This window comes from Cynara cardunculus (assembly GCF_001531365.2).
Source record: "Cynara cardunculus var. scolymus isolate 2C chromosome LG 11, CcrdV1, whole genome shotgun sequence".
In the NCBI taxonomy this organism is placed as follows: Eukaryota; Viridiplantae; Streptophyta; class Magnoliopsida; order Asterales; family Asteraceae; genus Cynara; species Cynara cardunculus.
Genome location: NC_037538.1, coordinates 1,358,566 through 1,385,585, shown reverse-complemented (window position 1 = coordinate 1,385,585; position 27,020 = coordinate 1,358,566). Strand labels below are relative to the sequence as shown.

Genomic DNA, 27,020 nt, shown 5'->3' with positions numbered 1-27,020 from the left:
TTTTGTAGTTAACTGATCAACCACGAATGAGCAGCAAGGATCTCCAGCAGCTCTTCTGCAGTCTCTTACTTAAGGTTAAGTAGAAAGACAGCAGGATCTCCTAGAGTAGTTTCATGTCATTCTGATCCCATAACAAACTGCTATCATGAAGTCCTCCAGGACAAAAAGCTACGTCATTGTTTAAGGGAAAATGTGGTTATTTTTGGCTCAATAGCAATGGGGATGTTAAGAAGACCAGCTATATCAGACCCTAGAAGAGATTGAAGGTCAATAACTATTGATACCCTCGTTGGTAACTCCTTGTGAATGTGAAGGTCCATTTATTTACCTTGTTTGTACTTGAGTAATCCATCTCAACAATTTTTTTCTACCAAGAAAAACAATACAAAGCGCTAGATAAAATGAAAGCAAACTATAACAATTTTCAACAAAATGAATTTCCATAAAAGAAAGCCAATGGTATATGAAGAATAATGAATAGACTTCCCAAAATGGTTGGAAATAGGGAGACGCCTAAAAATATACCAGAACTGCATGAAGAAATTTATTGTGATATAATCCATGCAGTGCATACATACCGAAAGAGAAGCAGATACATCCACCGGGGCCAACAGGTGAATATGTTCATCACTATGAAAACTTGCAGCAGCCACTGACATGGAGTCTTCACCATTGCCAGTATACAGATCCTTTGCAGATCCATGAATGGTTCTACAGTATATTTCCAAACCTTGAATCTCAACAAGTTTGTTTACTTGGCCGGCTCTCACCTTACCACTAGATACCCTGAAAAATATATTGAAAGAATGACAAGTTTAGCTAGAGTACAATTACATCCTCTCCAACCAGTAGTCAGATTTTGAGACTTTAAGTAGTCAATATATTGAAAAAATAGGTCAATTGAAAACGGAGGATTTAATAGATGCAACTGTGAGCACCTAAGTATGTTATTGGTATTTTTTGGAGGTATGACGGTGAAAAAACTGTGAAAATATTGTCTATCATGCCTTAAAAGGCTATGCTTAGCAGTATGGTTGTAGAGAAAGCAGGGAATACCCAACAAGATTTTGCTTCATTGCTGTCAAACTAGTCAACTTCAAACCAAATACAGTTTGTGCCTGCAAGACAAACCAAATATAATAGTAATATTTCATCTAATATCATTTACAATGAAATATGTTCATCAGCTAAACAGACCAAACATAGCACATTAATACTTTCCTGTCCCAAAATTATAGCTAATATTGACTACATATGCATATACCAAACTCACTTAGATGGATTTTCCAAATCATCACTATATTGGAAGTTGTACCTCCAGATGGAAGAGGGATGGAAGAAAGAGAGTGAAGCATGCTTTCACAATAAATGTCTAACAATTGCTAGAAATGAGTTTGAAAGTTCCATTTGGTAATGTTAAATGGTAATTTAAGTCACAAAAAGATTTTTTGAGATTGTAAAAGTGGATTTAATTGGGTACATATCAGAAGGTGGAGAGCAAAAACTGCCTTCAGAGGGATTATTTACTACTAATCATATAAACCGTGTACAAGAATAACCATACTTCTATGAGCTGTCCTGTACGGTTATACTTATATCTTCTTCAGGTGATTCCTGGAGTTGCTATTTTAAGGTTTTTATATGATGTCTAGATGAACTGCTTTACTTGGCATTTCATCTTTTGGGGGTGCCTAGTTCCTGCCATTTGTAATCTAAACTTTTTCCTGCCTTTTACCTGCATAATCTTGCTATGACATGCCGCTGATGTTTCTTTTTTTCTTCAACAATAACCTTGAAAATTGGGTGGCTGGTGGCAGAAAGGTTACACAGAAAAAAGCACTTTAACCTTTTCACGATTCTCAGTTATACACAGTAATAGTGTAATACCATTGCAGAATAAAAGGAAACTCATCCATCAAAACTAGCATAATTAATTACTAAAAAGAAAACTTTGAGTACTTCAATGAAGTGGGATTTTGCATTTTAAGAAGATAATTTATGTAATACCACAAAAAGTACCTTGTCATTTGACATATCTCCGTATACGACATGAACATTCTTGATAGAGACTTGAATGCCATCAATAATCTGGAGAGCATGATAGAAATAGATATCAGTAACCCTAACAAGCAAAGGAAACACAGACATAACTGTAAATGATTTTTATCATTATTGAGCAGTTAAAGCAACAAAGAATCTCACTACCTTAGCAGTAATGTATGAAGTAAATGAGTTCCCAGTCTGATTATCTGCAGAAGAGAGATTTTATTAGCACCAAACATGTGAAAAATGCTTATCTTTTATCAGCTCGATGCAACAAGGTTGATATCCCCTAGATACCATATCCTAGAAAGTCAATGACTCCACAAGACTCGTTATAAAATGGCAAAAATGCAACCTTCCTTGCTAGACTAAAGATGACGACTTCTCAAATAATTCTGCTGTGTATCTATTCCTTAAATTATAGGACATTTTAAGAAGCTGGCTTATTGATCAACTCAGCCTTCTGATGGTAAATTCATTTTGGCTGGCAGAAAGTACACATTTTCTACTTGGCCTTGTGAAACCCTTAACTTAAAGCATCACTCTTCAATACATGTCCTTAAAATATAAATCAACTAAGCAAGCCTTCATCCCAGTTAAGAACATGAAGAACTCTCATACCTTTATATTTTAGAGAAAAATAATTTCATGTAACACTCGCTCTTAATTAAAGCACAAGCCCACCGAAACACCTGTTTTCCTGGACCCAGCCATGAGTTGATGCTTGGCACTCACAAAAAAGTTTAAATATGTGCAAAAATGAATACACTGTAAATTAAATTTCATATTTTAACTAATATAAATGTGTTAAGATTCAAATACTCGACAACTTCAATAAACACAGAGCAAGTTTAACAAGTGCAAACTAAAATACTCCCACTCCCCAAAAAAAGCACAATATTTTCCTTTTAGATTATCCCAGAAACTGCAACCTCCCTTTTTCTAACAAGCTTTAATCCAACCTTACTTCTTTCTCATGAATAAACATTAATATTTGCACTCTCGAATTTGGTCCACAAGTTTTCTTTATTTTGTCCTAATTAAAGATATTTTAGATATTTTACAAATAACTACATGTTAAATCGAACCTCACATTTTTTTGTGACAGAGTAGGTAGATAAATTAACAATGAGTATAGTTAAATAGCAATTAACTAAAACTCATTTTTTACGTGGGGGTCAACAGAAATTGGTCAAGACCAACAAAACCAAACTCGGACCTGACCAAACTGTAAACAAACCAACTACATTTCGTTCATTTTCAGTCTTTAATCTTTTTCTAAATTGGTTCCCACTTTGTTCTCCGTTCAGGAATTATTCACAAACCAACTCTTGGTTCATTCGGGTCAGCTTTAGAACCAGTACCAAGCTGGGTTTTTGTTGTTTTTTTCAAACCTCAAAGAACATTGCTTTAGGTATATATTTTTCAAATTAAAAACCCCAAGTTTGTATTTGATTCACGGTCCTGTTTGGGACCGAACCAGTTCAGATCTGTCTGGTTTTTTATTCCTCGTTATTATTATTTTGTTACAGTTTTCGACCCAATGAACACTCCTAGTTTTACCTATAACCACTAAAAACCCATAGTTATCCTTACATTCCAAAGAACCTTGTGCTATCCAAATTTCCCCTTCTCAATTGTGAAAATGCAACAAGCAGCTTTCAGATACACACAATTCTTCTCCACATCCTCGAAACCTCTTTGATACATTCTTGTCGAATTCTTTATCATCCTCAAGATACAAATCAAGTGTTGTTCCCCATCTATTATTCAACAACTAGGGTTGTCTATATACATTAATGCATGCCATCCTAGTGTACAATGAAAAACATGAAATGTAACCGACGAGTGGAAGGCAGTCACTCACCACATACACGTTGCGATAACTTAGCCAGTTCCGCTGCAGCAAGTTTGGCTTTTTTGCCAGCAAACTCTCTTCTTTCAACATCATTAGTGTTCCACTACATAAAGAATAACAGTTTAAGATTGACTAAAGAAGTAGAATATGAAAACTTCCAAAACCCTATTCTGAAATACATATACCAACTACAATTGTGTGGTTAAACTCATCATCAACAGGGTTGTAGTTTTGACACAAGTTAGAGGATTGGCATTCATTTCAGATACTTCAGGGAAAGAAAACTTTAGCCCACAAGCATGAAGACGAGTTTGACATGATAAGTCTAATCTTTTTTTTGGCGGTGAAAAGAAAAAACATATGTGGTTTCCACACGTGTCTAGTTACTTTTTGGAATTGCTTAGCATCAAAAATATATAAAACAATGTGAGAAGTTAACTGATATAAGGGAGATACATAATACTAATATATTGAAATGAATTTATACTTACCTCTTCATCCTCACGCTGGGAAGCACAAACCAATATATCCTCCAACATTATTATAATAGGATCCCAGCCAAGCTTTTTCCAAGGAATTTTAATGCTTAACCTCCCAACCCGGCCTACCAAACATTCAAAGATGTCAATGTGGGATGAGAAGCAAGTAGGAATCCAGATTAATGACAACTATCTTAAAAAAGAGAAACCAACGCAACTACTTTCACCCTCCATAACTGAATTAAATTATCGAAGGAACAATTTGTGGCACCGTATATATCTTCCTTGTGTTGAGAAAAAAACAACAGAAGAAACCAATCAGGAAAGTTATCATTGCGTCAAATATTCATTCAATAAGATTTGGAACAACATTCAAATCGTATATGTTATACCTTGTTTCTTACACAAACTTCACAGACAATGTATAGAGATTTCCAGTTTGAATTATGTAAGAAAAATACTAGACAATCAACCACTTAGGTCAGCTACATGTACACACTTCCATTGTTGTAGGTAGGTAGATATGATACACAGAACTATGCAGTCTTCTTCTATTTAACTATTGCAAGCATGGCCAGTAAGAAGCCAGCTGATTATGCCCTTCTATCTTCTATCTTCACTCTCTCTCTCTCTCTCTCTCTCTCTCTCAACAAATTCCCTTTTTTCCTCCATCTTCTACCTAATTCTCTCAATATCAGCTCAAGAATCAAGAACCAAATTAGATTCCTCAGAGGTTGTATCAAGAGAGATAACAGGTATATTTGCACTCCAGATGGGAGAAAGTAAAACAATAGAGGTATTTGGATCACAATAATTAACATTTTCTACACATACCAACAATAACAACATAAGAAAAGCATTGTAAGTTTGAAGGTGATATAGATCACCTTGCTTTAGAGCAAATGGAAGTTCGAGGTAATCGAACGCTTCTAGAATCAACTCCACATTTTCCAATAACACTTCCTCTGCATAAAATAAGAAACACATATTCAACTCCAATGACAACAAACTAAAGAAATTCATTAAAGATGGAGAAGATTATGCCAAATACTTGAAGGAGACACCAAACCAATTAGAAGTGTTGATAACCTCCTCTTATATCAACGATAAAACTAATGTTATAGACCAAGTTACAAATAAAAATGACAAAAAATGCCTTTTCCATCACATCGTTTTTCCAACTTAGACCAATGACAAAAAATTAAATCGAAATGATGTATAGCATATTAACGGAGTAGACCAAAAATGTTGTAACAGTGACATTAGTGTTATTCCAATACTGTTATACCCCTAAAACCACAATGAGTCAAAAGACTAGACTACAGAAATATCTTCTGTGACAACAATAATGAAATGTAACAAGCCACATATAACAAAAACTACATCAACAGAAGGCCATGAAAGATAGTGGTGGCTTACCATTCCACAATGTGATCTTGAGTTGCTCCCTATGTATATCTTTAATATATTGCCCAAGATAACCTAATATCAGCTGCCGTACTAAACCTTCAAACATTTCCTATACAAAGTAAATACAATCAGAACATCAAGAATCTGCATAACCGCCACCATAGTACAGTAATCTCAGAACAATTACAAGTGGAAAATGATAACCATGAACAAGAACGTAACTTACAGACAATCAACGAACTGAATCGACACAGTTATATGATGATCACTACGTCAATAGAATCCAAAAAAAAAACATAAACATCACTTTAACGTATTACCTGAAAATTGCCACCTCGGTGTCAAATTAGCATGGGAATTGAATATGATTGACTGACATTTTGTGGGTCTAACTGTTGAGTGATTGCATCACTAACTATTCGATCAATTATTCGTAAACCTGAGTATGAATCAACCAAAATAAGAAATAAAATCACAGACAAAAATACCCAAACCGGAAGATAACAATAATATAGTAAGACACTCACGAATATAATTCCCAATAACACTAATTTATCAATCACCGAGAGAAAAATCTGGCTAGAGAAAACAGTATCGAGACAGTAGCAAAATTGAAACGGGAGAACTGTATTTGCCTCAGTGGTAGGGCAGAGGTGGAGACGCAGAAGGCTAGGTTGGAGGCGGCGGTGGTGGTTGCACCATAAAAATATGCGATGAAGATGAAGAGATGTACAAACAGAGAGACGGCAAGAAGAGATATGGAGTCGCTGGTGTTTGACGGTGGTGTTTCACGGCGGTGTTTGAAAAGGGACGGCGGGAAGGCAGCGGATGGAGGGGAAGGGATGGGAGTTGGTCGACGGAAATTGGGGAATAACTGGAGTGGAGAAACGTATTTTTTATCATTTGTACGTGCTGCTTTGTTACTTGTTCCTCTCTATATTACTACTACAATTGAATATCTTAGAATTGAAATCTATCTACTTAATTGCAACCAGAATTTGTAATGAAATTTGTCAAAAGAATTTGAATATGTCTGTTTAGTTCATTAAATAAAATAGTAACGATGGCGATGGCGTTGTTGGAGGTGGCGACAGTGATGATGGTAACGACAATGGCAGTGAGACATAATGGAGTAAATGTAAGAATATAAGGAGACGTTTGGTTCGCATGATTTTGACAGAATATGAAGGAATTTGAATGATCAAATTCGTCGACCAAATTTCATGCAGACGGTTGGCTTATCTATAGAATGGAATCGAATTCCACACATTCTACAATTTATGGATTTAATCATTCCATCACAGCTGAGAAGGAATTCAATTTCACTTTGTCCCATTTTCTCAAAAAGTCAAAATTTTATCCATCTTCCTTCCTTGATTTACCCAGACCCATATGATATCCATCTGAACTTTTGTCGACTATCACTGATCTTAACTACCTTCAATCACCACCTCTATGAAACATTGTTGACCACCGACGACCATCACATTTGACCATCTGAACCACGCCCGGGCACCAAGGTTTTGAACCACCGCCGACCACCACCGTTAAAAAAAAGGGTACATTAGTCATTTAGCGTTTATTCATTTCAATTCTAAAGCTACATTTAGTTAACCAAACAAACAAATTTCATTCTAATCCATGCCAACCAAACGTGAGGTCAAATTCCTTCAAAGTCAAAAAAATTTGACATAATTTATTCATTCAGAAGCATTATGGGAACCAAACCTCTCATAATAGTTTTTTTAAGATGGTAATTGAAACTCCTTGTTAGGACCTTAGGGGGTCGTTTAGTTCATGGAATTTGAAGTAATTTGATGGAATTGAAATGACGAAAACCTTTGACCATTCATTTGTTTTGTCCACTTATTAAAATGAATGAGATTATTTAAATCCCTTGAATTCCACAAATCAATGAATTAATCGTTCATTAATATTAGCGAATGAACTGAATTTCATCCATTTGCATCAATTTTAACCAACACCGTCCACCCCTATCCCACCATGATCATTTTATTATTGTCGCTATCATGCCCCCACCCGCCCCCACCCACAATCATTACTATCGTCACCATAACAACGACCTACTCCCGCATCACCTACCCCAAGCCCAACCACCACCATGCCACTACTATTGTCGTCACAACTACCACCCACCCCACTCCATGCTACTATCCTCATCGTCGCACCCACCTACGTGGTAACCGGGGGGGGGGGGGGCATAGAACGGTGTGGAGATTTCAATTATTTTATGAGATTCCATTCAAATTCCTACTAACCAAACATGTGGTCAAATCCCATTATAACTTACTCAAAATTAAACTCCTTTGACAAATTATACTTCCACCAAATTTCATCTTGTAAACCAAATGCACAAAAAAAAAAGGAATTTACATTCCAACACATGTGGAATTTGAATTGTTACCAAAACCCAAATAATGAACTAAACACAGAAATGTAATTTGATCAATGGAATTGATTATCCAAATTCCTTCAGATTCTTTCGGATTCCGGTGAACCAAACGCCATAAACTCTATCAGGGGACTAAAGTGGTATTTTTGAAAAGTCAATGACCTATTCAGGAAATTTTAAAAGTCAAGGGGCCAACATGAACATATATTATTTTTTATATAAGAGTACGGATTTTGTATGTCCGCCTTCTTTCCCAGGTCCATCTTTCCGACATTTCCTTCACCAGAAACAAAACCCTAAATTTCATTCCGACGAAATCTCAGAATCCTTTCAAATTGAACGAAAACTGACCAGTTTTCTAAGATCATAGTCATGGTATGTTTTAATTTTCCATCATATCTAGGTTTATGTACTTTTGATTCATGGTTGGGTTTTTGAAGAATCATTGTATTCATTCATTCTTGAAAGGCGTTGTTCATATGGTTTAATTGAGATGTCTTAATTTTTTCTGGGTTTGGATGCGTGCTTGATTATGAATAGCCTTAATCGAAGATTTCTCTCACGTTCTGCAAAATATTTTTCCATGTCTCTATTTTGTTGTTCTGGTGATAGATAATCAAATTAGAGTACCAGATGCGATTTACTAGATTGATCAGGGTAGGTAGTATGCTTTCTTTTATTTTCTATTCTCTTCAGCATTTTATGTTGATAACAAGATCTTGTTTTGAGGAGTTGTAACCCACATCTGTGAAGATGGTACATTGGTACTGAAGCATCCCATTGTTTTTGTTCAATTCTGACCCAGAATAGAAAAGAAAAGAACAACCTTTTGATTATGTATACTTCTAGCACAAAATAATCATATTCAAGGGTAATGCCAGGGGTGAGCTCTAAAGCAACTGGCTTTGATTCCAAGTGTCTTCTGATACTTAAACTGATAATTTTTAGAGGTACACCGTTTAGGTTATCCAGATTATTCACCACACGGAGGTTTCTTATAACAGCAAAATCATTGTAGGTTTTCTATGAAATGCACACTGTGCAGTGCTTTTTTCCGTCTGCCTGAGTTCCGTGGTCTACAAGCATTACCATTGAGCATCTTCACTATTATAATTGTTTATGATTAATGATTTTGAATTCATTATTGTTTTCTTTCAGTTCATATGATTACCTTGTTATCATTTAAAAAGCATGAAGTCCTTATAAAACAACCTATTGAAAACTGCAACTATTGATTAGTACAATCCGTGGTTTACTGTTGATGAGAAGTTCATTGTACACTTCCTAGTGCGCCGTGAAATGTTTTCTTGAATTGCAATGTTAACTTCTTTTTGCAGGCTGCTAAGATTCTTGCAAATCTGATTGTGATGGGTTCTGGAATCTTGGTTAGGGGATTAGTTCAAGCATACCGTCAGGCCCTTCAGAGTAAGTTTCTGGCCTTATTTGTTGCAAATATCTACAACATTTTGTACTTGGTTTTCTGTTTAGAAGAACTCAAAACAAAAAAGTAAGTTAAAGAGATTAATGGTGACTATGAGGGGTTTATTTGTTACATGGAAAAAGGACGTATGGTGATTGTTGTTAGGCCGTTTAGCATGTTCAAAGCTATAATCTTCTCCATGTGCTTCTTTTTCTTTTAACCATCATTTGGTATGATAGAAAATGAGTAGCTTTTGGACATGACATGCCCAAGTTAGGGGCATAGTAGTTCGTTTGTGTTATTTAAGTTGGTATTATCCGACCACACATAGCAGGGTATAGGGAGAGTAGTATATACACAGACCTTACCTCTATCCCAAGGAGTAGAGAGGTTTGTGTGAAGACCCCGGCTTGTAAAAAGGTTTTGAAAAAAAGATTCCGCGTAGAATTTTTGGTTCTGAAAGGTTGTCAAAAGTTTGGATTTCAATAACTTAACAGCACCGGTCGTGGCCAACAATTTGATTTGTTTGAGAATCTACATCTGGGCTCCTTTCTCTTCCACATCTCTTTAATATTTTTTACATTGGAAGTAAATGGCAGTCATGATGACGTGTTCACTTGTCGGCCCACCTATATTTACTATATCTTGCTGCCTTTTAGGAGTGGTGTCACTTTACCTCTGTTCTTTGTGCATAGTATCAATGCCTTTTTCTTTCCCCTAAATGTTTGTTGATTTGTAGCTTTTGGATTATAAATTGATGGTGGATGTTTCTGCATTGCTTTTTTTCATGTGATACACATATGCTCTATGAAAAGAGAATTTCTCTAATCTGTCAGCACATATGCTCGTGCTTTGCTTAGTGGAAAAAGTATTATTGCCAGCTTATAATCTTGTTTATTATCTGAACTATTTACCTTTTCGTTATATATATGTATAATTTTATTTATTCTTTTCGGACACAACTGCAGATGCCTCAAAGTCGGGTGTTGCTCAAGAAACGTTACAGAATGCTGTGCATAGAGGAAGCAAAGTTATGACAGAACAAGAGGCTAGACAGATTCTTGGTGTCAGTGAGCAGACGTCCTGGGAGGAGATTGCACAGGCAAGTACTTGTCTTCACCCTGTATTACATTGTTGTACCTCTAGTACAACATTTAGGGTATCAGGACAGGACAGGATGGCTGTTTAGGGTCGGTAAGACATAACTGGACATGACAAACATATAAAATGACCAATTTACCCCTAATGAGGTGTTTGAATATTTTATATATTTTGATTAACATATGTAATTTATTAAATCATAATGAAATAAATATTATTTATAACAAAACATATTATTAGATAGTTTTCATCAAGACGATTCAAATGACGCAAAAATAAAAAGTTTATGTAGTTTCCCATTTTGATTGTATATATTTTCTATATTATTTTATTATCATTAATGTTTAATAAATTACATATATTAATCAAAATATAGAAATTGTATAAAAATAATATCTTGAGGACTATAAAGTGAAAGCTTATAGAATATAAAATACAATAAATAAAATTTAAACAGTGAATAAAATGTAAAGAGGGAGACGTATTTGATGTTTTATAAGAGAACTAGGTTTATTTTGAGGTTATATTGGTAAAATATAATTCTGTTCCACCTTGTTCCATGGGGTGGATGTGGAACAAAGCCTGTTCCTATCTGTTCCACATAAAAGTCCGGTCAAATGTGGGACAATGATCCATTTTCTGTCCTGTGTACCAAGCGCATCCTTAATGGAAGGGGATATGGAAACAAAAGAATAATGTTTATAATCATCCAAATGTGCTTTCAAATGTTTGTTGCATCTTTCAAATGTGCCAATAACAATCAGCTGACATATCCGTTGAACCTTCTACAGAAATATGATAATTTATTTGAGCGCAACGCCAAAAATGGAAGTTTTTACTTGCAGTCGAAGGTTCACAGGGCCAAGGAATGCTTGGAGACGTTTTATCAAGCCAAAGATGAGCCAGGTGGTCCTGTGGGTTAACGGTGACTTCTTTGACCTTGAAAGCATTTGTATATTTGTAGTCTGATAGATGCTGAGAGATGAATTTTTGTATTCTTGAATTATGCTTCCGTAAGCCATTATTGGCCATCTTTTCTTGTGACGTATGATAACGTTATACTGGACTACTATCTACTGTAATACGAGTATGAATAAGTTCGCACTCTTGGTACATTGTCTTTTAAGCATCTTTGATTATTATTGCTCCATGTCTTATGGTTCTTTAGGAATTAAAAACTACGAATATGCATTCTACCATCTACAAATATCGACATTTTAACCGTTGCTTTTTTAAATGTTTCTATCATTTAAGCTGTCCCTTTTAACTACTTCTAAGAGGTTATTTCCTTCTTGAAAAGGTGTGGATAGTAGTTGATGGTTGGTTATCCACTTTCTTTTCAATTTGGATTTTCACCTGAATTGGTCGTTGAGACGGAGAACCACGATGTCATCGTCGTCATCTAAATTCAAAAAAACGAGCAACAGATTCAGATGCAGGATTTTGTGTAGTAAGGGTTGTATAAGGACAAATTGTATGAAAAAAGTAACGTACTTTAACTTGATTCCTATTTTGAATAGCGTATTTTCAAAATTTATATTTTGGTACTTAAGATGTAAAGTTTTAAATATTTAAGTACTTGGGTAACCGGTTGAAGCATTAACTGGTTATCATGTTGATGTGGCGAGTGATTGGCAAATAATACTGAGTTGGATACCCCATCACTAGCCACATCAACATGATAACCGGTTAATGCTTCAACCTGTTACCCAGGTACTTAAATGTTTAAACTTTACATCTTAGGTATTAAAAAAAAGTTTTGAAAGTACGTTACCTAACATAAGAATCAAGTTAAAATACATTACTTTTTCATACAATTTGTCCTTTTTTCAATAGTTTGATCTTAAGATGTCTTTTGGACAATCATTACAAGCTGCAAAATTTCTATTGTTATAAGTTTTTTCGCACGACTAATCAACTATCTCGCATACCCTTGATGGGTTTTTGTATAAAATTCAGGAAAAACTTATCTTTTATTCTGAGTTCGTATGAAATAACAGATAGCCGTTCTTGTTATATAGGTTAGAAGATTGCAAAGAGAACAATTTGAAATGGTTTACTGGTATAAATTGAAATAAGATTTACCATTTTATCTTTATAAGTGGTAATGTATATTACACTTCTCAATCTGGTTTAAACGGATTAAACAATACATTGACGTATCTAATATTTTCATGCTTCTCGATCCCTTTGCGGATTTTTGAGCACCTTTTTCATTTCACTTTTTACAAATTTGACAGTATAATGACATGTTACTAATAATACCTAATATTTTGCTCTAAAAAAGAAATATAACTTCAGAAGTAAACCATATCCCCATGTTGTGTCATCACCTTCATCAAATGATGATGTTAATTTGCAGATGATATCTGATTTAGATGAATATGAAGAAGAAACAATATGGCGTATCATGGTAGCTAAGTAGATTGTTCACATTATACAAAGACGTCATATTTCGTCAAAAATGTGGAATATTTATTTTTCGATCACTGATTGAAATACTTCTATGCTATAAATACAAGAATTGTCCAACATGGATCAAACAATATGCAAGTTCTAATGGATCACCATTGATCCAATATCATTGTGAGAGAATTGTCATTTATAGAGGTTGAACAATAGCCGGTTTCAAGAATCTTTTATTTAATTACAAAAAATATCAACAATAAAAAAGCTCATTTTGCAATTTACATACATCAATAAACACTTTCACTTTATATATAATGGTATTTATCAAGAATTTTAAATAATCCAATCATTTGAGTTATGTCGCACCGGTTAAAACCCATAAAATGTAATGAAAATCTCATCTACCCTGGATTCTAATTCTGACGCTGCCAAATCCCTTGTGATCATGGAGGCTCACTAACGATAACTCTAACCATTCGTGATCGTCTGAATTAATCAGTACATGTAACCTGAAATAGTAAAAAAAAAAATCAAATAATCTTGAATAAAGATTTAAAGATAAATAAAAATCATAAATTTCACACAAACCCCTTTAAAAAGATTTTAGGTTAAACTTGCATACACCGACTCAATTCTTTGGTTCACAACACACCCAGAAGAAAAGTACAAGAATCAAAGGATGTATCCTTTCCACCATATGACGTATTATGATACAGAATATTTAGAAGCTTCTTGAAAACACTCTCGACCTTTTGGCGGCCATGTGTGTGGTGGGGTATAATAATTTTCACATAACACCCATCAAAGACTTGCTACATGCCAGCTGGAAATTAGCAAAGAAAGAAAAGAAAGTTCCAATTTAAAAAAAAAAAAAAGAAAAAAAAGAAAAGGGAAAAAATACATGTATCCCAGAAATTCTCCCTTCAAAGGTGCGCTGTCTGCTCTCATCTTTCTCTCTATTCCTTCCCTGAATTGTTGTTGACAGAGAAGCAAAAAAAAGAAGACCAAACCCTCTTTCTGTTTAGTATCATTTTCATTCAATTTTCAACACAGAAAAGAGGGAGAAATCAAGATACCAGCTTATCAGATCTGCCCCTTTTCGTTTGATCAGGTTCGATATCTTGTGTTCTTGAAAAATAAATCACTTTTCGGATCTGGGTTAGTTCCAATTTTCTTGACTGAACAGATCCTTTTTGTAAACTTTTGATTCAAATTTGTTCTAAATGTTAGTTATGTGATTTGGGTATGTGGTAGCTCAGATGTTAATGGTGATTAATTAGGGTTTTTTATGTTTAAAGATTCAATGGTTTTGATCTGCTAGTTGTGGATTTGACTACATGTTCTAAGTTATGTAATTGATGTATTTAATGGGTGTTTTTGTCTTTTCTGCATTTCAATTCGGTTTTTTGTTATTGAAATCAGGAAACTGTTAGGGTTGTGTTTTTCATCTTTTTAGAATTTTAGCAATCAGTATGCTGTATGTGATGGTAGTTATTCAAAATTGATCAGCTGAATGGATTCAGTGTCTATTAGGAATACCCTTTTATATATTCATAATGGATCCATGGCTTTATATTCAGCCACCCTTTTATACAGCTGAATGAAAACTGAATAGCTTCAATTGGAATATAACTTATATCTGATTTAATTGAACTTTTGATATGAATAGTTTCATGTGATTCTCCAAATACCACCCTTTTATGCAGCTTAATGAGAACTGATATAGTTTCATGTAGATTTGTTAATATTTGAAGCTAAGGGGTGTTTGGTTGGTTTTCTATCAAGTCCTGTAAGGATAAAATTGTATGTGTGGATTAATCTGTCTTTATAAATTGAGAAGGTTTTTGCTTGGAGGGTCTTTTCGCAGATGGAAGTAGGGTGATTTTTAATTGGGAGGGGCAAGTTTGGAAAAATCTTGGCTTTCTGCATAAAGTCCCCCCTAGAAGTTTACTGAATAAGCCACTTCCTATATCATTAAGCCACTACCAAATAGTCATATATAGCTGATTGAATAAGCCATGGGTCCCATTAAGCTTATTAAGCTGCTAACAAACAGGCCCTAAGTCTTGTATGGCTAAAGCTGTCTATGTGGATTAATCTGTCTATGTGGATTAATCTGTCTATATATATCAAAGAAGGTTTTTGTTTTGGAGGGTTTTTTCACATATGGAATGAGAGCGTTTTTTAACTGGGAGGGACAGGTTTGGAAAAAAACTTCCAAACTTTGGCTTTTGGCATAAAGCTACCCCTAGAAGCTTACTGAATAAGCCACTTTCTAGATCATTAAGCCACTACCAAACAGTCATGTATAGCTGACCGAATAAGTTGCTAAATGAAGTTTGAAGAATCTTTCGTGTCTTTTTCAACGAAAATAGTTATTAGGCACTTCTGTTTCAATGCCACATGGAGGGTAGATAGTTGCTCGTAATTTCTACATTGGGTTTTTGGTTCTACTGGCCATTTTGATGGTAACCGTGTTCGATTGCACCATGATTCTAAACTGAATATCATTACTTATTTTCTTTTTCCAGCTGGGCGTAAATAATTTTCGGAGTGTGTGCATCACTTGAAGAGGGTTTACGCCCTTCGTGAAAATGAAGAAGGCGTTTGATCAAACTTTCAGGGACATGTAAGTAGTAAGGTTTTTAGTTTTATGTGAACTATGACAACCTAATGATGTTGATTTCACTTTTTATTTCTATGCAGTAAGAGAGGAGTGAATAAGAAAGTTCTTAAAGTTCCTTCAATAGAACAGAAGGTGAGCGTCCTCCGTCTTTTAAATTATAAGAATCACATTTCTTTTCACCATATATATATGCACACGATTGAGCAAATCCGCCTATAGTCACAAAGAAGTGACTAATGGCGGCTAGAGGGAGGTTCAAACGAGAACATGGTCTAAAATAAGAAAACACAAAAACGGCCAATTCACATGTGATTTTCCACGGAAATCATGTGGTTATAGTACACGGTCAATGTAAGGGGTGTGCGGGTGACTTGGCATGCGACACGTGTGATTTTACAAGTGGTTTTAGTGTAAGTCACACGTGATTTGGTTGTTCTCGTGTTTTCTTATTTGGTTACTGTTCTCATTTGAACCTTAACCCATGTCGGGTATGTGTTTATCTTTGTCTCATATCCCATATCCTATGCACTTTGGACTTTATATATATAAGATAAATACGTTATAGTGACACGATATTTGTATGCACACGATTGAGCAAATCCCTCTATGGTCATGAAGAACCAATGCTTGCCGGCAATGTGTTTATCTTTGTCTCATATCCCTCTACTATGCTACAAACACATGTCAATTAAATGATCTACTGATTACTCAGTCTGCTTTTAGAGAATGGTTAATGACATATCAGGGGCTTTTATGTATTTTTCGGAAGGGTGTCCCAGGCTATGCATGGACTAAGCCCAACAGATTGTGATTGTAAGACATCATCTTTGATAAACTTCGTGGCCACAATTGCTGGGAACGCCTGTAATCGAACCCGGGGCAGATGAGATATTCCACCAAATCCCCCTGGGTCTCAACCACTAGGGGATTTTATGTTAGTTGATGTGTTACATGCTTCTTAAATTTAGTTTTGATTCCTATTGAATCCTATGTTTGCAGGTTCTTGATGCAACAAGTAATGAGCCATGGGGTCCTCATGGGACGCATCTTGCCGATATTGCACAGGCTTCAAGAAACTAGTATGGGACACTTGGTTTTTTATTTGAAAACAAAGAACTAAATGATTGTTTTGATGTCCAAATAAGTCATTCTTGTCTTCATGATGTTTAGCCACGAATACCAGATGATCATGTCAGTCGTTTGGAAGCGTATCAATGATACTGGGAAGAACTGGCGCCATGTGTACAAGGTTTGCATCTATTGTATCTATAGACATAAATTAGTATGTACTATGCACAAAAAAACTGCCTTTAATATTAAGGGGCTGTTTGGTTGGTTTTCCATTAAGTCCTGTATGGATAAAGTTATATGGATTGTATGGATTAATCTGACTATATAGATTGGAAAGATATTTGTTTGAGAGGGTTTTTTCATAGATGGAAGAAGCTTTTTTTTTAATTGGGAGTGAAAGGTTTGCAAAAAACTTGGTTTTCTGCATAAAGCTCCCCCCTAAAAGCTTATCGAATAAGCCACTTTATACATGATTAAGCTACTACCAAACAGTCATATATAGTTGATTGAATAAGTTGCGAGTCCCCTTAAGCACATTAAGATGCTAACAAACATACCCTAAATTATCTTGCTTTTTAGTAAGGAAAACCATTTCCTTTTAGATTATGAGCCACAGAAAACCTCCAAATTGAGCAATCATACCCTTGTGGCATTTCTTTAAACTTATGGGATAACTTAACCAAATCAAATTGAAACAGTAAATCCCACACATAAGTAGGCTTGGATTAGGATGTACGCATACCTTCCCTTTGTTGTGAAGACGCCTGGCTGACAAGACAACAATTAAAAGAATCTTTAAACTAATGGGATCTTTTACTTGATGCTTTTGAACTTGCATATTCTCAAGATTAAATGGTTGTTTGGTTTAGGCAGAGGAATGAAAATGAGAATGACATTCCCCCACTTTAACCTATAATGAAATTTGGGCATGTGGGGATACGTACCCATTATATTATATAAAAACCAAACAATTTCTTTTATATTCAATCCCATAAATGATTGCTTAATACCTCTAGCCAAACACCCCTAAGATATTGGGTGGTTATTTTTTCATACCCAATGTTCAATGGGAAATTCTAACTTGGTTTATGTACCAGGCTTTGACAATTCTTGATTATTTGGTAGCAAATGGGTCGGAACGTGTCATCGATGATATTAGAGAACATGCATACCAAATATCGGTATGATCTTTTTCCTTGGAACTTTATTCTGGAGATGATGTATCTTGAAGCTTTTGGGTAGTAATAAGATTGTCTTTTCTTGTGATAGACGTTATCAACTTTTCAATATATTGATTCTACGGGGAGGGATCAAGGGAGTAATGTCAGGAAGAAGTCTCAGAGTCTTGTTGCTCTTGTGAATGATAAAGAAAGAATACAAGAAGTGAGAGAGAAGGCTGCTGCCAACAGGGAGAAGTGAGTTTGCTAAAGATTTTATATTAATCCTGTAACTTTTTTTGTCCAACTATATTTAATTCCATGATGATCTTGATCTTTCGAAATAGGTTTCGCACATCAGGAGGTGGAATGAACAGGCCTTATGATGATGATCGGTATGAAGGGCGTTATGGAAGTAGAGATGAAGATCATAATGGTTATGGCAGAGAAAAAGAATGGGGCGATGACAGGTATGGCCGTGATGGTGGTCGTTATGGTGAAGATGGTTACAGGGATGATGAGTATCGTGGAAGAAGTCGAAGTATTGACGGTGATTATGGCCCAAGAAGTCGAAGCTCTGATAGAGAGAGGGAACGGGCTTTTGAAGACGATGGTCATCATTCTTCTAGGTATGGCACTCTAATGCTACTTTGTATTAGTAAATTATATATATATATATATATATATATATAAAGAGAGAGAGAGAGAGGGAGGGAGGTTCAGGGGGAAACCCTCAAAAAATGAAAAACTGAGGAACACCTAGGTAACCATTCATCTGTATGATGTACACATCTGCATATAAGTAATTGAAGTTCTTTTTGGTTTCTATGCACGTCCGCGTGTTATGCACATGTAAGCTCGTATTCACTAGGGTTTAGACGTTTGCCGATCATTTCGTGTTTTCCTATTGCGTCAACTAACTAACTAGTTTAGTTTTTCATTCTTGTAGGAGTCGGTTCAAATAAGAGGATAAAAATCATTTGTCCCAAAATTTGTAAGCAATTTGTCCGGTATGTACACGTGCATAGAAACCAAAAAACAGCTTCAGTTACTTATAACCACATGTGCAAACCGTCCAAATGAATGGTTACCAGGATGTTTCTCGGTTTTTCATTTTTTGGGTTTTCCCCTAAACCTCCTCTCCTTCAATACACACACACACACACACACACACAGACAGAGAAACTACTTCTAATCTTAAACTCTTTAAGTTTCTGGAGGAAAAATCAATAACGATATCAAAAAGTACAATAAATAACAAAAATACAGTTTTAAGACTTGTAATTTTGTTAATTTATTTCATTGCCATTGGCAGAGGAAGCAATGTTAGAGCTGAAGATGGACCCCTGGATGGAAGGTAATCTAGTGTTCATGCTTGTCTTATTAGAAAACAAATAGAAATGAGAATTAAGATGGATGTGATCATGGATGAATGTTTTTTGGGCAGTCGACTTGAACCAAAATTGTCTGAACAAAATCTTGGGGCACCTCCAACTTACGAAGATGCTGTGGGTGAGGGTCGCAGCCCGGTTGTTCATAGCAAGAGGTAATAAGTTGTGTCAAAGACTATTCTTGATATATTAGCGTTGAATCTAGTCTAACTTACAACATTTTGAAGGGATGGAGAGACGGCAACAGCATTTGCTTCTAATCCTCAAGAAACTGTGGTTTCTATCAAGTCTGCAGCTCCTACACCACCACCACCAGCTGCCACACCACCACCACCAGCTTCCACACCGCCACCAGCTGCCACACCGCCACCAGCTGCCACACCTCCGCCAGCTGCAATGAAACAAGAAGATGAAGGGTTTGACTTGTTTGATCCCCGTGGTGCATCCCCAGGTAAAACTGTTCTTTGTTTATCTATATGGTGATCTTTCATAACTGAAAAAGTACTTAAGAAAATTTGGTGTGAGTATAGCTGCCCCACCTGCACCTGCACCTGCACCTGCACCAGCACCAGCACCAGCACCAGCACCAACACTGGGTGGTGCCGAGATGGACTTGTTTGGTTCTCTGTCAGACTCTTTCTCTTCAGATGCGTTGGCTCTAGTCCCATCTACATCTGCAACCACTGAACCTCTTGCTCCAACAAATTCTAATCCTGGTCAGACCTTCATGGCTGCATCTGGTGTCTCCAGTCAGGTATCTTGATCTCTCAGATCGATTTCTGTGCAAGTTGACTGGATACTACATATATAACATCCATAATAGATACACACATATATGTATATATAGGGGAATGTTCAAATGAGAACCATAAATGTATATTGAGAACTGTGGGAACCATTATATGCATATACACTGCAGTGCGTATATGCACCAAAACATAGACTTGCATATATAGTACATGTACATTGACGAATATGCTAATTTGCATATACATATTTTGATAGTGTATATGCAGCAATGCATATACTGGTTCCCGTTTAAACCCGGCCATACATATATGTGCATGAATACGTATGCATTGCATATTATATGCATCTATACATATATATATATATATATATAAATATATATGTGCATCTATAAATACATACATACATATATAAATACATACATACATATATATATATATATATATATATGCATGCATATTTAGATGAAGGATCGTGTGAGAATAGAAGTTAAGGTAAAAAGTGTAGGAATGGATTTGGACCCTTGATCACTTTTAATCCCAAAACAAACCATAGATTGCACTTTAGAAGGGAATTGATCTAATGTATCTCATTATTGTTGATCTACTGGTTATCTTTAATTAGGATTGATCCTAGGGTGAGGATCCCTTCTTACCGGAACCCAACCCTCCATATATATACATATACACACATGCATATAGGGCTCAGGGGAAAACCACAAAAAAATGAAAAACTGAGGACACTCTAACAACCATTCATCTGTAGGGTATGCACATGCATACAAGTAATTTGTCCGGTATGCACACATGCATAACATGCACATGTGCATAGAAACCAAGAAACATCTTTAAAAGTTCAAAAAACTTGTATGCACATGTGCATAACGCACAGATGAATGGTTATCAGGTTGTTTCTCAAATTTTCATTTTTTTGGGGGTTCCCCTAAACCTCCCCCTCTCTCTATATATATACATTATACATACAAGATTGGTTCCCGGTGAGAAGAAGAGTTAAGGTGAGAATTGTAAGAACGGATCTCCACCCGTGGATGCACATTAGGATGAGATGCACCGAGATACCTTGGATCAACCCCCGTATCAAGCGCAATTCATGGATGGTTTGAGATTAAAGGTGATAAGGGTCTAGATCCCTTCTTACGCTTCTCCCCTTAACTCTCCTCACAAGATCCTTCGCCTATACATACATGCATATATATATATATATATATATATATATGCCTTTATAGTTTACTCATATCACACTCTCTATGCAGCCGTTCGATGATCCGTTTGGTGATGGTCCTTTTAGAGCTGCCCCTTCTACTGATGGATATTTGGCTCAACAATCACCATCTCCCTTCACTGATGAACCACCCAATTCCGTTGCGCCAACGTCAGGGAATAACTCGGGATTTGGGGACACTTTTGACCAAACCATTGATATTCTAGCAGATATACTGCCTCCATCTGCACCGTCACAGACTGCTTTTCAAGCTCAACCTGATCAACTTTCAACACAGACCATTTTTTCTTCTCAAACTGGTCAACCTTCTCTACAGACCGGCTACGCACCTCAAGCTGGCCATCCTTCTTCTCAAACAGTTTTTTCAGCACAACCCAACCAGACCACATTTCCCTCAAGTTTTCCAGGTCAATTTGGTCAACCTACGTTACAGCCTAGTTTTCCATCCCAAGGTGGTCCACCTATGCCACATCATGGTTTTCAACCTCCAGGTGCCCAATCCATATTACAGCCAGGCTTTTCACCTCAAGGTGGTCAGCCTATGCCACAGCCAGCTTTTCCAGCAATAGGTGGCAACCCGCCTATGCCACAGCCAAGTTTTCCAGCTCAAGGTGGCCAATCTATATCGCAGCCTGGTTTTCTAGCTCAAGGTGGTAATCAGTCTATGCCCCAGCCAAGTTTTCCAGCTCAGGGTGGCCAATCTGTGTTGCAGGCTGGTTTTCTGGCTCAAGGTGGCCATTCTATGTTGCAGCCTGGTTTTCCAGCTCAAGTGCCACAGCCAGGTTTTGCAGCTCAAGGTGGCCATTCTATGCCACAGTCAGGTTTTGCAGCTCAAGGTGGTCAATCTGTGTTGCAGCCTGGTTTCGCACCCCAAGGTGGTCAAAGTGCATCTATGATCAGTGGCTTTTCACAGGCAGGATTTCCCAGTTCCAATGGTCATCCTGCTCAGCCGAATAACTTTTATGGGGGTTTCCAGCCTCAAGGTTCTTCAGCTTCAAATTTTTATCAGCAGCCACAGCCACAACCACAGCCACAGCCACAGCCACAGCCACAGCCACAGCCAGCTCTCACTGGTTCAACAGGTGCTCTAGCTGTAGTGCCTCAACAAGCAGCTAAAGAAAAGTTTGAGACCAAATCCACAGTGTGGGCTGATACATTGAACAGAGGGCTTGTTAATTTGAACATATCTGGATGTGAGTTATTTCATCTCTACCTCTAGAGTTTCTGGTGTTATATATAGACCTCTCTTAACATCTTTTGAGTTTATGCATATGCAGCTAAAACAAACCCATTATCTGACATTGGAATTGACTTTGAGGCCATAAACCGCAAGGAGAAGAGAATGGAAAAACCAAGCAAAACCCCAGTGACTTCAAATGTTACGATGGGTAAGGCCATGGGTTCAGGTACTGGAATTGGACGTGCGGGTGCAGGTACTCTACGAGCCGCATCGAATCCCATGGTGGGTTCAGGAATGGGAATCACAATGGGTGCACCTGGTCCAAGGCCTGGCTTTGGAGCTGGTTATGGAGGTGTAAACCAGCCCATGGGAATGAACAATATGCAGCAGAATATGGGTATCGGAATGAACATTGGCCAAGGTTTTCAGATGCAACAGCCACCCGCTGGATTTCCTCTGGGCTCAGCCATGCCTGCAAATTATAATCCAATGTTGGGTAGAGGTGCTGGTTATGGTCAGCAACCATATGGTGGCTACAGATAAAAATTGCGGCCATAGCCCATATGTTATTGTGATATAGGAAGTATTTTTTTGTAATTTTCTCCAGAAATATGCATTTCTTGTAATATTCATTCTCTCAGAGGTTTATTCACATTCCATATAGCTTTCTGTATACCATGCAGGATAACCATTCTCTGGTTGCCTCTTTACTATACATTCAAAACATTTTTGTATCTTGTTGATTTTTGAAACATGTAATGCCTAATTGCAAACAATAATCACTAGGATTCACATACGTTTCTGATCTTCAATATTCATGTCCTTCGTGTATATTTGTATTTTTCAGTTCTATAAATTTGTACAATTGCACCTGAAATAAGACTTAAGAATTTGACCAGTTGCAAAGCAAGAACACAAGTATATAATCCGATCAGAATAATGGGAAATTGTGATTGTAATATAAGATGAAAGAAGGTGGGTTTTTCTGCGAAGTATAATGAAAACGGATTTTACTCCAGAAAGACTTGAATCCTGTCGCCCATTGAGTCGTTAAAATCTAGCAAGAGCTTTCCTCCGACTTCAAATGATGCATTATCTAACAGCTCCTTGATGTTTACACCTCCCAAAGCTGTATGACAATGAAAAGTATTATAAAACTGGGTTCTAGTTTAGGGTTTAGGGTTTAGAGACATGATACCTGGGACGATATTTGTGATGCCATCCAGAAAACCGGCCTGAGAAAATTACAGGTCAAGTTAGCTCTTTAATACTTCCATCATACAACTAAAAGATGGTCAAAATCCTGAGAAAAAGGAATGTTTTACAACATGCACCTTGGATGCATTGGTTGAAAACTTGTGCGGTGATTGATTACTATAATGTTTCACTTAATTTAATTAACAAGGCTGTGTTTCACAAGCAATAACTTACAGGAATTCGGACATCAAGTTTTTCAAAGCCATCCCGCCCAATGATTTTGACTCTCAACGTATGAGACCAGATTCCTGAGAAAGGATTCTTTGTATCGTATGTATCTGGATTTACCAGTTCAACAACAGGCTCGGTTGGACCTTGACCTGTTTGCTCTGTATTATCTTGACCCTTACGTTGGATACTGTAAGGGTTGCTGCTACCTGATAAATACGTATATCATATCAACGTATTGATGAGTAGAAAATTAAAGAATGAAGCAAAAACCATTTGAAAATTTTGGTAATTCATCGACCTGTTTGCCATACAAATCGACTGCTTTTAGTAGAATAACGTTTTTCTTCTTCGTAATAGGTGTTGAAACCCAGGATATCTTTAACTTCTTCAAATGATGGCATGCTTCCGGGAGAAGGCACACGCCCTCCCTTAATGGCTACCAATGCATCCTGCAGACGTCCGTCTAAACTTCATGAGCAACCCAGTTATAATTTCAGGATGACATTTTGGGCAAAAAAATAATCAACTTTTCAAACCATCGTACTAGTCTTTTTGTTGCAAACACCATCATTCATGGAAAATGCAAACATGACAATATGCAAGAATGAGGTATTCTGGATAAAAGATGGCAAGCAAGATGGTTCCTTTTGCATTTACATTTTCGTAACTGGTCCAAAATTGATCATCCATATAAAGTATAGAGTCTTCTTTTGCATTTTCACAAGGATGATTTGCTTGAAACCAGGGTATGATAATATGAAAAGTTGATAATTCTATACTAACATGTAATGATAGTGTATTTGTTTGGGCTTTATTTCAGACAAAAGCATACACGAAATCTTAACAAATTAGAACAGATGGTGCAAGTTAGGCAAGGAGTGGCCATATAGCATCAATAGTGCGACCATTTCGGCAAGAAAAAGTTGACAAACCACTAAACCAAGAAATTAAAGTGAATTCTATAAATGCAGTTCTCCATCACAGTAGAGAAAAGAGCTGACCTCCATTGCCCGGATAGATACGGCCATCAAGGAAAGAGGATAGGCTATAAGTTTATATCCAATATCCTCTAGTTCTAGAGGAGTGAGTATTGGTGTTTTGCCTCCACCTTCAAGCATATTGGCCTACACAGGAATCAGAAAAGCTAAATGATCCTTAAAATCAACCTTGCCGCATCAACATAAGACCATGTTTGGCAACCATAAGTGAAAACCCACTTCAGTAGCGTTTTAATAAGCTCCAAAGGATTTTCCACATTATTCCACTTGCAACTTCAATGAAATTTTCAAAATGCCCTTTTAGGTCATTTTACATTCTCATCTAGCTTATCAACTAGTTTTTATCACACATGACTAGTTAATAAGCTAGTAACTAGCTTATTAGCTAGTTTACCAAACATAGGCCTAACATTTACATGCTTTATCTGCTAATGGAAAAATGAACTTGCTAACCATTTTAGGAACTTGAGGCGAGATTTCACAGAATGCTTTCATCTCTTCTCTTGAAGCAAGTGCATCGATAAAAAGGACATCAGCTCCAGCATCCGCAAAAGCCAGTGATCTCCAGAGTGCTTCTTCTATGGACAACGCTTGACGAGAATCTGTTCTGGCTACAATAATGATATCGGAGCCACTTTCTTTCCGAGCATCAACTGCTGCTTTTATCTTCATCACAGCTTCCTCTCTAGATACCACTTTCCTGCCTTGTGTATGACCACAAGCTTTTGGAGACACCTTGCAGTTTGAGCATTATCAGCAATAGATCTATAAATGGAAAGAAATGACATTGCAATTGTTCTCTCCATCCCAAAAATTAGTGTCCACATTTCTACTTTAACTTGTTCCAAAATAAGTATCCACTCTTAAAAGTAAGTGCCCACTTTCCAATTCTACCAAAACTCTTATGTACTTATGTAGTAATTATACGTTTCTAAATCTGTGTGCTTGGATATTTATTGTGGGACGGATGGAATAAGGTATAAAATTGAGTACAAGAATTTGTTCATTTATCAAGATGGATATCAAGAAATGAACCTGGTCTTCAAGAAGTATTCCTGCAAATCCTGCTTTAATATATCCCTTAATAGTTCTCTTCACATTCATGGCATTTCCATATCCATTATCCCCATCACCTATCACGGGAATGGACACAGCTTCAGTAATTTGTTTTCCTTCATCCACCATTTCTCCATAAGAAATTAGTCCAGTGTCTGGCAAACCTAATCGAGCAGCCGATATTCCAAAACCTATAGAGCAAAAATAGATATAGTCAATTTGAAATTAACCCCAACAAGAACAACCTAATTTACGCCGGTAACATAACAACGATCTAACACTTTTAAAACCAACTTCCCCCCAAAAAGATGCCTAAATCAAGAACACTTATACGACTACGAGAAAATAAAATTGCAAACAATTAAGCAAAAGGTACCAGTCGTGAAGCAGAATTGAAAACCAGCTCTTTCTACAAGCTTCGCACTGAGAGCATTGAAACAAGCAGGCCCCTGGTGAATTCCAGGAGAATCAAGTAGTTGCCGGAGCTTCTTCGCCGGGGAAGACTCTGCAGTTGTGTCGTACGCCTCTCTGTTTCCTCCATAAGAGCATGCAATTACGGAATTAGTGTGAATTGATCGCTGTGATTTCGATAGATGATCACAAGGAACGATGTTCTTGGCAATAATCGGATGAATCGAGTTTCTAGGAAGTGTAAAAGCTTTGGAATTAGAAATGAAGTTAACCGGCGATGACGGATGAGGTTGGTGGTGGCAGACGGTGGACATATTCATGCTGTCTCTCGGTGGTCGAGAGTGTAGACGTCAGAGATTGGTTTACGTATGTTTGATAATTACATATCTATACTATATTATAAAGCATTTGACTAAAACTCTTAAAAACTCTTAAACTCTTAAACTCTTAAAACTCTTAAACTCTTAAAAACTCTTAAACCCGTTCATCCCTATCTGATTTCATCCCATATCTGAATTCGTGTAACTAACTGCAAATAAACACAATCAAATACATGATAAACATCTTATTTTAAATA

The 27,020-nt window shown here is 36.6% G+C and overlaps 4 protein-coding genes across 11 annotated transcripts in view; 2 read left to right on the top strand and 2 right to left on the bottom strand.

Moving 5' to 3' along the window:
- The window catches only part of LOC112521455, a 41,837-nt gene extending 35,207 nt beyond the window's left edge, over nucleotides 1-6,630 (bottom strand). For all 7 annotated transcript variants that reach the window (XR_003070087.1, XM_025130325.1, XM_025130326.1 and 4 more), the window contains exons 1-10: nucleotides 6,318-6,630; nucleotides 6,111-6,229; nucleotides 5,800-5,899; nucleotides 5,268-5,345; nucleotides 4,393-4,505; nucleotides 3,911-4,004; nucleotides 2,206-2,249; nucleotides 2,020-2,088; nucleotides 1,057-1,118; nucleotides 579-786 (exon numbers count right to left, since the gene is read on the bottom strand). Coding sequence is in view for 6 of the 7 variants with exons in the window: in XM_025130325.1 (XP_024986093.1) it covers nucleotides 579-786; nucleotides 1,057-1,118; nucleotides 2,020-2,088; nucleotides 2,206-2,249; nucleotides 3,911-4,004; nucleotides 4,393-4,505; nucleotides 5,268-5,345; nucleotides 5,800-5,896 (765 nt within the window). In the remaining variant the exon portion in view is untranslated. The remainder of the gene's footprint in view (nucleotides 1-578; nucleotides 787-1,056; nucleotides 1,119-2,019; nucleotides 2,089-2,205; nucleotides 2,250-3,910; nucleotides 4,005-4,392; nucleotides 4,506-5,267; nucleotides 5,346-5,799; nucleotides 5,900-6,110; nucleotides 6,230-6,317) is intronic.
- Nucleotides 6,631-8,460: 1,830 nt separating this feature from the next.
- LOC112521432 (mitochondrial import inner membrane translocase subunit PAM16 like 2-like) lies at nucleotides 8,461-11,853 on the top strand. Its single transcript, XM_025130291.1, has 4 exons — nucleotides 8,461-8,578; nucleotides 9,541-9,628; nucleotides 10,592-10,725; nucleotides 11,516-11,853. The coding sequence occupies exons 1-4, from the start codon at nucleotides 8,576-8,578 to the stop codon at nucleotides 11,645-11,647; spliced, it is 357 nt and encodes a 118-aa protein (XP_024986059.1). The 5' UTR covers nucleotides 8,461-8,575; the 3' UTR covers nucleotides 11,648-11,853.
- A 2,173-nt stretch (nucleotides 11,854-14,026) lies between these two features.
- On the top strand, nucleotides 14,027-23,343 carry LOC112522242 (clathrin interactor EPSIN 2). 2 transcript variants are annotated; one of them, XM_025131350.1, is made up of 15 exons: nucleotides 14,027-14,244; nucleotides 15,665-15,762; nucleotides 15,840-15,891; nucleotides 16,759-16,838; nucleotides 16,930-17,008; nucleotides 17,928-18,011; nucleotides 18,100-18,245; nucleotides 18,335-18,616; nucleotides 19,303-19,344; nucleotides 19,435-19,533; nucleotides 19,606-19,687; nucleotides 19,745-19,829; nucleotides 19,909-20,132; nucleotides 21,402-22,563; nucleotides 22,648-23,343. In XM_025131350.1, the coding sequence occupies exons 2-15, from the start codon at nucleotides 15,728-15,730 to the stop codon at nucleotides 23,091-23,093; spliced, it is 2,898 nt and encodes a 965-aa protein (XP_024987118.1). In that variant the 5' UTR covers nucleotides 14,027-14,244; nucleotides 15,665-15,727; the 3' UTR covers nucleotides 23,094-23,343. The 2 variants fall into 2 exon arrangements, with proteins under 2 accessions (XP_024987118.1, XP_024987117.1); XM_025131349.1 differs by having other exon boundaries at nucleotides 19,606-19,829.
- Nucleotides 23,344-23,356: 13 nt separating this feature from the next.
- On the bottom strand, nucleotides 23,357-26,836 carry LOC112522243 (2,3-dimethylmalate lyase). The gene is made up of 8 exons (XM_025131351.1): nucleotides 26,409-26,836; nucleotides 26,012-26,223; nucleotides 25,430-25,711; nucleotides 24,980-25,102; nucleotides 24,277-24,427; nucleotides 23,982-24,184; nucleotides 23,749-23,785; nucleotides 23,357-23,679 (listed from the first exon to the last, which is right to left on the bottom strand). The coding sequence occupies exons 1-8, from the start codon at nucleotides 26,761-26,763 to the stop codon at nucleotides 23,561-23,563; spliced, it is 1,482 nt and encodes a 493-aa protein (XP_024987119.1). The 5' UTR covers nucleotides 26,764-26,836; the 3' UTR covers nucleotides 23,357-23,560.
- Between the last annotated feature and the right edge of the window lie 184 nt (nucleotides 26,837-27,020).

Excerpts from the sequence above, each read along its gene's own strand:
- LOC112521432 (XM_025130291.1), top strand. Across the intron at positions 9,629-10,591 it reads ATACCGTCAGGCCCTTCAGA|ATGCCTCAAAGTCGGGTGTT; the intron begins GTAAGTTTCTGG and ends ACACAACTGCAG. Across the intron at positions 10,726-11,515 it reads CCTGGGAGGAGATTGCACAG|AAATATGATAATTTATTTGA; the intron begins GCAAGTACTTGT and ends AACCTTCTACAG.
- LOC112522242 (XM_025131349.1), top strand. The coding sequence starts at position 15,728 with ATGAAGAAGGCGTTTGATCAAACTTTCAGGGACAT. Across the intron at positions 17,009-17,927 it reads ACTGGCGCCATGTGTACAAG|GCTTTGACAATTCTTGATTA; the intron begins GTTTGCATCTAT and ends TTTATGTACCAG. Across the intron at positions 22,564-22,647 it reads TAATTTGAACATATCTGGAT|CTAAAACAAACCCATTATCT; the intron begins GTGAGTTATTTC and ends ATGCATATGCAG.
- LOC112522243 (XM_025131351.1), bottom strand. The coding sequence starts at position 26,763 with ATGAATATGTCCACCGTCTGCCACCACCAACCTCATCCGTCATCGCCG. Across the intron at positions 25,103-25,429 it reads CGCCTCAAGTTCCTAAAATG|GCCAATATGCTTGAAGGTGG; the intron begins GTTAGCAAGTTC and ends ATTCCTGTGTAG. Across the intron at positions 24,185-24,276 it reads TCGATTTGTATGGCAAACAG|GTAGCAGCAACCCTTACAGT; the intron begins GTCGATGAATTA and ends CGTATTTATCAG.